At 30.1% G+C, this 12,851-nt stretch overlaps 1 protein-coding gene across 2 annotated transcripts in view; it reads left to right on the forward strand.

Moving 5' to 3' along the window:
- Window positions 1-12,851, forward strand: part of DYNC2H1 (dynein cytoplasmic 2 heavy chain 1) — a 258,081-nt gene that overhangs the window by 99,512 nt on the left and 145,718 nt on the right. For both annotated transcript variants that reach the window (XM_025043743.1, XM_006907520.3), the window contains exons 60-64: window positions 8-94; window positions 3,176-3,302; window positions 4,855-4,996; window positions 5,587-5,696; window positions 11,946-12,044. In XM_025043743.1, the coding sequence (XP_024899511.1) occupies window positions 8-94; window positions 3,176-3,302; window positions 4,855-4,996; window positions 5,587-5,696; window positions 11,946-12,044 (565 nt within the window). The remainder of the gene's footprint in view (window positions 1-7; window positions 95-3,175; window positions 3,303-4,854; window positions 4,997-5,586; window positions 5,697-11,945; window positions 12,045-12,851) is intronic.

The raw sequence follows: 12,851 nt of genomic DNA on the forward strand, positions 1-12,851 counted from the left end.
ATTTTAGAAATTTGAAGAAAACTGAAGACAGAAAAAGGAAACTAGAGGAACTTCTTAATTCTGTTGGTCAAAAAGTATCAGAACTCAAAGAAAAGTAAGTTTATAAATGTATACCCCCAGTCGATGCCTGAAAATGTGGATAGTACTGAAGCCTATTTCTACTGTGTTTTTTCTTATACATACATACCTATGCTAAAGTTTAATTTATGCATTAGGTGCAATAAGATATTAACAATAACATAATAAAATGGAGCAATTATAATGAAATACCATAATAAAAGTTATGTGAATGTAGTCACTGGTTTCAGGGGATCCCTTGTTGAAGTCTTAATATATACTCATTACTTTTTGATGTAACATGTTGCCATCAATAGGAACACATTTTCTGTTCACATGTTTGCCCACAAATTTAATGCCTTTTCCATCTTAACTAAGCACTTATCAGGCACTGTGGCCATCACTTTTGTAGCTTGTGGTTCAGACGCAAAACTAGCATGAATTTCTTTTTTCTTTTTCACAATTTCACAGCTAGAAGATTCATTGTTACCATAGATCTTAGTAACCTCAGCATCTGACTTTTTTTTTTAAATTATTATTAAGTCAGGAACTTTCACCTTTTCACTTAAACAAAGCACTTTGCAGCTTTTCTTTGATATGTTCAAACTGCCAGCATCACTACTCTTGCTCCTTAGGGTCATTATTAAGTAAAATAAGTGTTACTTGAATACAGGCGCTGTGATACTGTGACAGTTGATCCGATAAAGCAGATGGTTGCTAAGTGACTAACAGCAGGTAGCAGATACAGCATGGATATCCTGGACAAAGGGATGATTCATTTCTTGGGCATGAAAGCATTTGAGGATGGCATGAGATATCATCACACTACTCAGAATGGCTTTCAATTTAAAATTTATGAATTATTTGTTTCTGGAATTTTTCATTTAACTTTTTTGGACTGTAGTTGACCGAAGGTAACTGAATCCCTAGAAAACAAAACCACAGGGGGTGGGGTGGAGACTACTATGTGAGATTAAATATAGTATCTGTTATCATTTGCTTTCAGTTTTATGAAACTGAAACTTTTCTAAAAACATTTTTTTTCAAATGATGTGTTACATTTCCTTTTTTTCTTAAGGAAGAAATATAAATTATTGTACCAAAAAGGAATTTGTTAGACTAAAAACTACCAATTTTTCTCTATATGTAGTCAAGAATAATATTCTCTTTATATTTATATATATTTACTCATAGAAAAAAAAACCCCAAAACCTCAAACTCATAAATTCAGTGTTTTTGATATTCCTGAATATTTTTTACATTAGAAACATAGGAAAGAAATCACATTATTTTCTTCCAGGTATAATTTGTGAACTGTAAGAAAAATATTTCATTCTTTTTAGTATCATATGCTCAGAATCAGTATTTAATATTCAGCTAATTGTTTAATATTTATTGAGTAGTTAGCTATGGTAGTAATGTTTTGATTCCGTTTATAAGTCATTTGCACATGTGTGAGGTGTTGTACTAGACACCTTAAACATTTATCTTTTTTAGTACTTAAAACAATACTAAAAGGTGGATATTCTTCCATTTTGCATATTAGGAAGCTGAAGATTAGAAAAGTTACTTTTTGCCTAAGTTGAGCAGCTAGTAAATGACTAAGCTAGCATTAAAATCTCGATTTGCCTAACTTTATGAATTTCCTGTTCTTAATCACTATATAATACTACCAGTATTTTAGGAGGATTATTATGAAAAATTTTGGAATTAACTTTTAATTTTGAGTGAAACAAAATGGCATTTTCCATTTTAGAGTCATTGTCAAGAATGAGTGAATTCTTGTTAACAGTAGTTATTTATCATGATCCTTAATTAAGATTTAATTAACTCTAGGTTGTGAGTGACAATCTTATTTTCGGTTATTTATAAAGAAGAAGAGAGTTGAAAAATAAGCATGATCTATCAATTTTTAAATTCTAATTAGACAAAATTAAGGAGACATTTGCCATTTTTAATATCACTTGTACAGAAATGTGCAAGTAAATTTAATCAAATATATACTGCAAAACCATGTACAAGGTGTAGTATGAATTGTTGAGGTAAGTAAAGGTGTTATGGTCTGTTTCCAGATCCAAAGTAGTGCATCTAATGGATTTTATGAGATGATGGAAATGTTATATAATCTGTGCTATCCAATATGGTAGTCACTAATAATTTGAGACTATTGAGAATTTGGAATGTGGGTAATAAGACTGAGGAACTGAATTTCAAATTTTATTTAATTTTCATTAATTTAAATCTCAGTAGCCACATGTGGCTGGTGGCTACACTATTGGATATCTGTGTTCTATAGTGTCATATGTCTAAGAGAAGGAATAGAGCACTTCAACAGGCAATGATGTATGCTGTAAAGTACATCAAACTTAATATCAGACACACCCACACATGAATTTTAGATCCTCTGTTGATTCTTGGTGAGAACCGTGCAGTAATCTGTTTGGATATGTTTCCATATCCTGTGCATTTGTAGGCAATTAACATAAGTGTTGAAGGACTAACTAATCATGTGGAATATTATTAGTTTATGTAATAGAATAATAAATTTGTACAAGTATTTTTTTAGGAAAATAATTTAAAAAGAGTTACAAACTTTGGTGAATGGACATATAGGGGTAGAATATATACAGTTGACTGAATATTTGAGGTGAAGTTTAAAATTTTGTTTTTTATAGGTAGATGTTTGAGAGAATTAGAGTGAGGAGTGGGATAGGGATAAGGAAGGGATGGAAGATATTCTGAATATATCCTGAAGAAGGGCATAGCAGATAAAGGATAGAGCATTTTATGAAAATATAAAATTATTCAGATGTTTACATATAATTTTGCTGGACTGGAATAGAATAAAATAAAACTGAAACGATAGATTGGATCAACCTTATGACAGGGCCTTCAATGTCAAATGGAGAAGTTTGTACAGGGACTTAAGTCTCTGTGAGAATGCTACACTTTAAGTATATATGTATTGGCACATGTGTCTGTTCTGTTGATATTTTGACACAATATTATCAGTAGTATCATTAATTAAATTTTCATATAAAAGTTTACTACTTAAGGTTAATTAATCAAATCCCTCTTAAATCTCTTTGCCTTTAATTAGATTTTAATGTTTTCATAGATTTCAGAGCAGGACTTCAGAAGCTGCCAAACTTGAATCTGAAGTAAGCAAAGCACAAGAAACAATTAAAGCTGCAGAAGTCTTAATTAATCAGCTTGATAGAGAACACAAGAGATGGAATACACAGGTTTGTTTGAGAGAGAGGTCAAAAAGGGGCTTCCTTTAAAATACAGGAATTCTGTAATGTAGTCTATTTGTTTAAAAAAGGAAAGAAATACCCATTAAATTTCAGCTTAAGATAAATAATCTAGATATTAATGGCTGTTATGTGAATTAATCTTTAAGCAAAATATCTTTATATGAATGGATTTGAGACAAAACAACCTATCCCTTTTTTAGTTATCTATGTTAATGTGGAGAAGAGCAGGGACAAAATGAGTCCATGGAAAATTGGACACTCTAAGCTTAGAGATTTTTTTTTTTTTTTAATTTAACTTCACCAGGACAATAACCTTAGGAATTGACAGTGTTAGCCATTTACTTTTTCTATTACTATTATTTTAACTCTGTTAAAGTGTTGACTTTGTTTTTTGTTTGTTTGTTTTTCTTTAACCAGTTAAATTCCCTCCCTCACCAGATTCTCCTCATCTGCTCATCCAATAATGTTTGATTGCCCTAACTATGCCCCTTCTCAGCTCCTTTCTCTGCAAGTATTCTGATGTTATTTCATTTAGTCGTAAGAGTATCCTGTACTCTGATGCTGACCAGAGCTATATTTCTAGTTAGCTGAGTTTTAAATTCATATTTTCAATTACCCTTTAGATAATTGCATTTAACTGTCTCTGGAACTCAAACATAACATGTATAAATTAACTTATTTTCTTTTTCTCATCCCAAATCTTTTATTTCTTATCTCTCATAAGGCATCTTTCTTCAAGGCATTAAAACTAAAAACATGTGGTTGTCTTAGACTATTGTTTACTTGTCATATCCATTTGCAAATATCTCCCATATTTGCCTTCTATCCTTAATGCCAATCCTTTTCTTTTTTCTCCTGAATTCTCCTAACTTGTCTCCTTCCTATCTGACCTTTTAATTGGTTTGTTTTTCATTCCTTAGCTTAATCATCTTTCTAAAACCCAGTCTCATCACATCACTCACTGCCCTCTTTAAGCACTTTTAATGGCTTATTATTACCACAGGTTAAAATAGAAGTCTTTTGAATGGCATGAGAAACTTTTCACAATCTTTCTCCCTCTAGTCTTTCTCTCTTTTTTCTTTGCTTTTTTATTGCTACTCTTTCTGCTGAAACTTATGCTTTAGGTACACTATGCTTTTAGATAATGAGTCTCCATGCTTTATGTTTGTTTTCATACTACATCTTACTTATGTTTTCATACTACATCTTACTTATGTTTTACAAAATGATGCTCATTTACAATACATATTTAACTGTGATTGAGACAAAAGTTTTTCATTCATTAAAATCATTTGGAACTTTCAATGACAACATATATTTATCTTTACAAATATATTGGGATGTCATACATTCGTTTAATATCAGTGAGGTGGAAGACCTTATTGAAGTTTTTACATTTTGACAGTTGTATTGAAGATCGGTTTAAAGTAATTTAAATCCATAAATTATTTTTTCCACAGTCAAAATTCTAATTTATGAAGCTGTCATTTTTTTTTCATGTTAAAACATATCCATACATCATTCTCTCTTTTTTTTTCAGGTTGCAGAGATAACAGAGGAATTAGCTACTCTTCCTAAACGAGCTCAACTAGCTGCTGCATTTATTACATATCTTTCTGCTGCTCCCGAGGGTCTGAGAAAAGCCTGTTTGGAAGAATGGACTAAGTCAGCTTGTCTTGAAAGTTTGTATATAGTTATTAATGAATTTGAAATTTCAGCATACTAAAAATGCATCTTTTGTTTTTTGCCATTTTTCTTGTTTTAAATGAGAAAATTTTCTGTAAATTAAAAATGCCATAGCTACTTTAGATTTGCCAAATTCTGCAAATGTTCTGATAATTGTTTTATTATAATGATTCTTCTATTCCTAAACTCTATAAAACTGAGACCACTGAATTATTGTTGATATTACGTGATTGCAGTTAAACATTTTATTACTTTAATTTTATAGCAGTTTTATATCTTATGATAAGATGCAGGAACTCCAAAACTCCTTGTGAATTTTGTGGTTTTCACAAATTATTATAGCTGTGAAACATTCATTTAAGAGATAAAATATAAATTAACTGAATTCCATTTCTTTGCATTTGTTTTTCTTTTTAAGCTGATTTTCCCCTTAGCTTCTGGTGTTAAATGGGAGAAGAATGGATTGAATATTAAGGATAATCACAGAATTTTTGTTTGAGTATATTTTAAATAATTTTAATTTCCTTTCCTTTGTCAAGTACAAGATTGTTATAGTAAAGTATTATTGATAACTTTAACTTTTCAGAATTTGATCTGAGGAGATTTCTTTGTACTGAAAGTGAGCAGTTAATTTGGAAAAGTGAGGGACTACCATCAGATGACCTTTCCATAGAAAATGCTATTGTTATCTTACAGGTAATTAATCCATTTAAATTTTCCCATAAGAGATGTTTCTTTTGAAGCTTGCTCCAAGAATTACCTTCTTCAAATTCTTAGGCTTTCACAGTTGTTAAATAAATGTGAAAATATTTTGCTAATGAAAATTTATTTATGATTCGGTTGATAAATCTATAATTTCCAGTGTAATTTATTTTTTACCTTACTATAAAAGTATAAGTAGTACTGTTTTGATGACAAAATATTCTAAATTGAATTCCTTAATAGTAATAGAAAATATTTTTGAATACCCAATTTATTTGGTTGTATAGTTCCTTCATCTAGTGTATATGATTTTATATTTTTAAATATTTTTCTTTTTAAAACAAAGTTATATAAAGTGAAGATGAGATAAATTTTGGGCCATAAGTTAGAGATTGATCATATGCATATTTTGGAAAATTATTTTTTCACATAGTATACGTGTCCCAAAAGTCATTGTTTAAACTTGAAACTATAACCTTATTAACATAAAAAAGCAAATTCCAAATCATGTATAAGTAATTTATTTCAGTGAAGTTTTTTTTTTTTTTGCCATTAACTTGGTTTACCTTTCTGTTATGGAACCTGGAAGATAATTTTGCCCCATGATAATATGATTTTTTTTCCTGGTTTTTTTTTTTTTCTATCTCAATAGTTTATGAGACACCAATTTTCTGTTTTCTCTGTAACCTCTCTGCCCACACACCATTTCCTTATTTCATATCTGCAAAGTCTCAGAGAAAGCATGAACAGTAAATGCTCCTCTTTAGGTAACACATGCATAATATTATAAGAAATGTTTTGTGGGCTCTGTTCATTCTTGGATAATTTAGTTCGATTAGTACTCTTAATCAGCTGATATACTTTGGCTCATTACATTAGCATGTTACCAGTAGAGAAATTGGTAGCCAAAGATTAAATGGTTGATTTGGCTTGTTCTTTAATTTATTTTTTAAACGTTTCTCATTATTATTTTTTACACTAGAATTACAAATCTGGAACTCTAAATGTGTATATAAATAAGTTCATTCAGTTATAGCAAATTGTGTGATTTTTTAAATCATATTTGTTATTCTTTCACCAGAGTTTTGTAATTGCCTCTTTTTCCTTTATCGGTAATATAAGAAAGCAATCATTTGCAGATTTAAAAAACCCAGTTTAAGTATTCTTTTTTTATTTCATAAGAAATCAGGGGGGTGAACCTTTAGAAAAACTATTGCAATAATTTTTTTTTATTGATGATAATTTAATTTTACTGATAAGTACTTTTGTATTCTGATTATCTTTCCTTATAAATATATGAGAAATTGTTTTTAAAATTAATTTTAATAATAAACTTACTTTATATTTAATATTGCCAAGTTTCTTATAGATACTTATAAGCATTTATATGACAAAACAAAAACTATTTGGAAAAATATTTTAGAGTAATTAGTTATTCTGTTGAAATGAATTTGCCATTAGGATCAACACTCTATCTCAGTTCTAAAGTATATTAGGTTTAGAATACACCGTTATAGGTAAGGGTGTGATTGGATAGCATGTCTAAAACATCTCTTTAACATCAACGTGTAGTATATGTGATGAACATGAAATTAGATCTCTAAATATATACAAACTGGGTTTCTAGGAAGTCTTCCTGAGAAAAAATGGCTAGATATAATTAATAAAATGTATTTTTGAATCAGGGAGGTATTGCATCTGATTAACTATACTAGAGCTTTTCTGAGATTCTCCCTCTCAGTGGAGGTCCACATTTAAGGCCTGTAGTCACTTATTAATTGGTGCTAAGAAAAACCCAAATTATTTCTTTGTCTTACAAAGATGCTTACTTAGAATGACCATATTTATGTTAAGCTAACTATTGAAGTGCATTTATTGTCTGGGAGAGGAAATAGTCAAATAATTATCTGTCATTGGTCTGTAACAAGAATTAGATTGATTAGATTAGTAGAAAGCTCACATGATCTATGTCCTTGAGGGACAGGGAAAGAACTTGGCCATGATGACTGTATATAGTGGATTGCTACGATTTCTGCCTGTTGTTCTGATGTAATTATTAACAGTTTTCCTTTTACTCTCAAAAGTTCCCTGGTTGGGGTGATAAATTATATGATCTTTTTAATATTTTGGGATTCAGTGCATTAATGAAGAGCATAAGGCTATTAGAACATATGGAGAAAGATATGAGCGAAAACATCCAAAAAGGTGGAAAAGAGGATTAATTTAAATATCATAGTATTATAAATTTTTCTTGATTTTAATCTCACGGTATTATACACTTTTCTTGTGAAGACATGTATTAATTATTTGGTTTTTATTATATATAGACAGTTAAGTGTCAAATAAATTTTCTTTAAATGACTCAGAATTTTTTTTCCAGTTAAGTTAATTATGTTTTCTGTTTATTTTCTTTCTTTTTAAATTAAATTTATTGAGGTGACATTGATTAATAAATAATACATTATATGTATATTGTATCCAGATTTTTCCTTCCTACCATTTAGTGTATACTGAGGAAATGTAGACTAATTTAATACTAGTCTGAAGAATATACAGTTATAAAGGTAAATCAAATAAGGAATTGTTCTTTTTCAAATAAATCCCAAATAATTAACATAACAATCAACACTATGCATACTTGCTATGTTATGCATATATTATTATTATTTAACAATTAATACAGGTAAAACACTTAAATACTAAACTCATTGAATTTACAAAACCCCATCTAGTAGGTGCATGTATTATCCTTTTTATAGATGTGGAAATTGAAGCACAGAAGGTTTAAGTTGCTTGTCCAAGGTCACAAAGCTATCAAGTGGTAGAGCCAAGATTCAGACATTGCCATCTAGCCAGTCTATGCTGTAAAACTGCCTTTCATACCTGTGCATGTGTTTTTGTGTATATTTTTAAATTCATTAAATTTGTATTATTCCTGTTAATATAATTTTTCTTAGCTAATCAATAGATAGGCTTAGTTTTATTTATAAAATGTTTCTACTCTTATCCTGCTTACAGGTATTAAAAATATAAATAAAATTACAGAATATCCTAGATGTTTTGAAATAATCTCTTTCAAAAATATCCTCTGCCCAGTCTTCTCTTTACCCCAGCCAAGGAGAGAAGAATTAAAGGAAGTATTGTATATCTCTAGCCTGTGACCTCTGTTCTGAGCTCTTGATCTATAGTTCTAACTCCCTGTTTGATATTACCTAGAACTTCCTTCCTAGGTAGCTCAGGCTGTCTCTTAACTAATCATCATCATTATCATCATCATCATCATCATTATTATTATTTTTAGTCAAGAATCTTTCAATGGCCAAATACCATCCATTTAAGCAAAAAAAAAAAAAAGCAACTTATGTTTTTAAGTAACTGAGATGTTCAAAAGATTGGGACTAGCTTTAGTATTCAGATGGTGTTACCAGGACATCATTCTCTCTCTCCATCTTAAGAGATGGATTTATTCTCACATAGGTTCTCTCCATCCTGCATTAGGATGGCCATTGGTGACTCTAGACTTAACTAGTCATAACTTCAAAAGGATTCTGATTGATTTGTTTGTGTCACTTGCTTGTTCTTTGGGGGCAGTGTTAGATGCTTGATAATTCCAACAAAAACATATTGAGTTTGATATGAAAGGTAGGCAAAGGTAGCTATTCACCCTATCTTTTTTCTTCCTTCCCCACTCGCTATAAACTGCTTCTCTTTTATTTCCTACCAATGGAGATGTTATACTTGGCCCAGTAATGAAAGATGCAAACTGCAAGTCATTCTCACTCTGTTTCTTTAATTTTACCTATGGTTACTAATTCAGAAAGTCTTGTGAAATCAATTTCTCAAATACGTTATGCTTTTATCCTCTTCTAACCATATCCATTGCCAGTTAGGTCTTCTATATTTAGACCTTCTATATTTTATATCTGGATAATTATATGATTATTTCAGTTGGTCCCATGCCTCTAGTATTATTTCCTTACTGCTATTGAGATGATTGGTCTAAAATGTTAATCTGATCATGACAGTCTCTGGATTAATATATTTCAGTAACTTCCCATTGCCTGAAGTATAACAATTTCATTATCTTTAAACATGGCATGAAAAGCTCGTCATGATCAGAAAGACTGTGATTATTCCTGCAGCATCTTTATTGCCTACTGTTTTTACTCCAGCTATGCTAGCCTACTGGTAGTTTTCCAAATGCACCCAGGCTTTCTATTCCTCTCTCCATCATGCTGCTGTCTTTGCCTGAAATGCTTTTTCACTTCTTTGCGAAACTAAGTTTATTTTATCTTTCTTAGTTTAACTTGAATTGCTTCCTAGCAGATTCCCGTAGCTCTCCCTTTGATTCCATAGAATATTGTGTCCTCTTTAATTGTTTACTTCTTTATTGCATGTGAAGTGATTGAAGGTAAGGGAATGTTATAATTTCTGTACCGCTCACATTGTGTTACTGTAGTTAAGCAACGTATGGTAGATGAATGAATGAATGAATGAATGAATGAATGAATAAAAGCTTGACATTTTTGGATCTAATATAATTTCTTACATGTAGCATTTAACTACATTTAATAATGAAATGCAAACGTAAAATATACCTTAGAGATTTTGTCTAAATCTCTCTGGAAAAGTATAAATAAATGAATGTAAACTTGAAATACTCTGAAATTCTTTTTCTTTTAATTATTCATTTTTATTACGGTGATGTCGGTTAACAAAATCTAATAAGTTTCAGATGTACAATTTAACAGTGATGCATATACATATATATGTACACACACACATACACACACACACACACATATATTGCATTGTGTGTTAGATTAGATTTCTTTCTATCATCACATATTTGATCCCTTTTATCCCTCCTCCTCCACCCGACCCTCTGGTAACCATTAGTCTATTGTCCATGTCCATGAGTACTCTGAAATTCTTATGCATATTTTCTGTGCTAAAACATGATTTTCTGAAACTTTATCTTTTTTTTTTTTTTAACTGCATCAGATCATTGGTTTGAAATCATGGGTAAGAACTTTTTAAAAAATTTAAAATTGTTATCTTCATGGTTAGAAAAACTAGAAGACTTGTTAAATATTTGCTGCTGAATGCTAGCATAGAATAACATCTAAAATCTAGGCATAGGTAATACTTAAAAGCATATTTACTAACCATCTCATTTTGCTGGAAATAGCAGATTTATATGATGGAGCAGTAAGTGAAACCTCCAGAAATAGATGCTGGGCGAAGATCACACAGGAGTGTGACACTGAGGAAACTGTGGTTCATTTTGGGTGCAAGCGAAAAGGGGGTGGGGTGTATTGTTTCCAGAGAATTTTAAAAAATAATAAAGCTGTTTTAAATTCCTTGCTGCATCACTGAAATAACATCTTGTCCTTATTAGACATACTTCATTTCTAAGCCTTCATTTCACTTTGACCTTCATGTGTTTTATTATCCCTATAGCATACAACTGCATTATGTTTTTTAAATAAATGTGAAAATTTAAGAAAAATTAGGTCATTCATTGTTATTTAAATCTGATGTATTAGATAACAATGATTATTAGATGACTTTTATATATGAATAATTATTTATTCATATATTTACATATATTTAAATTTATTATATATATAATTGGCTTCCTTTCATCTGATAAGTGACATTGTATGTGGGGATTTTCACTGGTTTTTAATTTTCTATTTGTTTGAGTTTAATTATTAATTAGTGCAGGGTATTCTGTAATGCATTTAGTTCCTAGTTCATTAGATCTAAAACTATAATTTATGTAATTTTCTCTTCTATGACACTTCTTTTGTCACACTAACTATATGCTGCTTTCTAAAAATTAATATCTTAAATATAAGCAATTATATTGAAAATTATTTTATTAATACTTTTGTGATTAGTTCTTACTTGTCTTTTAAGGTCTTTATGTCTTATTCAACCAAAGAATATATAGTAAGGCAATAACTTAATTGTCTAGAGCACTGATTGCCTATGTTACTGTCTAGGGCTATACAGTAAGGACTATACTTATTGTAGTTAAACTTAATTACTGATCACTCTAAAATTTATTAATATGGCGCCCGATAGAGTTAAAAACTACTTTTAATTAATTCTTCCTCATGGTTACATATTTATAGTCTCCAAAGATTGAGAGAAAAACTCAATAAGTAATTCATAAAATTTTAGGAAATTATTTCCTAAAAACTTGTAATCTTTTCTTTTTTTTTTTTAAATTAGAGTCGTGTATGCCCATTTCTTATAGACCCTTCTTCCCAAGCTACGGAATGGTTAAAGACACATTTGAAAGACTCGCACTTGGAAGTTATTAACCAGCAGGTACGTATTGCTTGTAATTTAGATACCAACTAGTAATGGCATCTTATGATGAAAAGAAGTCTGGGTCTATAATCAGAAAATACAGATTCAAAGTGGAGCCTTATAATTTACCTGGTATGGGACCTGGGGAAAGAAATGTAACTCTTTTAGCTTCAGTTTTCTAATTTATAAAGAAGAGATAAGAATCTTTGATTCCTTTTTTGTGCAGGGCATTGATTTAAGCCCTAGGAATTTAGTAATGTGTACAGTAGTCACAGCTCCTGCCGCATGGAAATGATAGTCTCATAGGCTAGAGAGACAATTTATAATGTTTATACTAAATTATGATTAAAGACACAAGTATAAGATCCTGTAGAAGTAAGAGTTACTAACTTAGCTTGAAGAAAGCCTCCTAGATTTTTACCATATTTATAGTTTCTCTTGGTGTGGCTTATAATTTCTTGTTCCTTTAAGTCACCAAGAACACTTTTGATGTGTCCTAAAATTTGACATTTGTAGTTAAATGTAATCATAATCTTTTGGGTAGTGACTTCTCACTGTCATATTTATCTTGCCAAGGAAATTTTTTTGGCCAGGTTTTTTTCTTCTTTATTTTGAGAATGTTCTAGTGTGTGATTAATTTTCATAGATAGTCTTCAGGTGATTGAAAACTTACCTTTTAAAAGGTACTTATAAAATGGGGATATTTACTTCTTTTGCATGTGTTAAGAATAATTATAAATTACATAATATACAAAATACTTATAGTTTGTAGTAGATCTTAATAATTATTATTTCAAATGTTTAATTTATTTTAACCACAGTTAG

The sequence above is a fragment of the Pteropus alecto genome, unplaced genomic scaffold, assembly GCF_000325575.1.
Source record: "Pteropus alecto unplaced genomic scaffold, ASM32557v1 scaffold12, whole genome shotgun sequence".
NCBI classification, from domain to species: domain Eukaryota; kingdom Metazoa; phylum Chordata; class Mammalia; order Chiroptera; family Pteropodidae; genus Pteropus; species Pteropus alecto.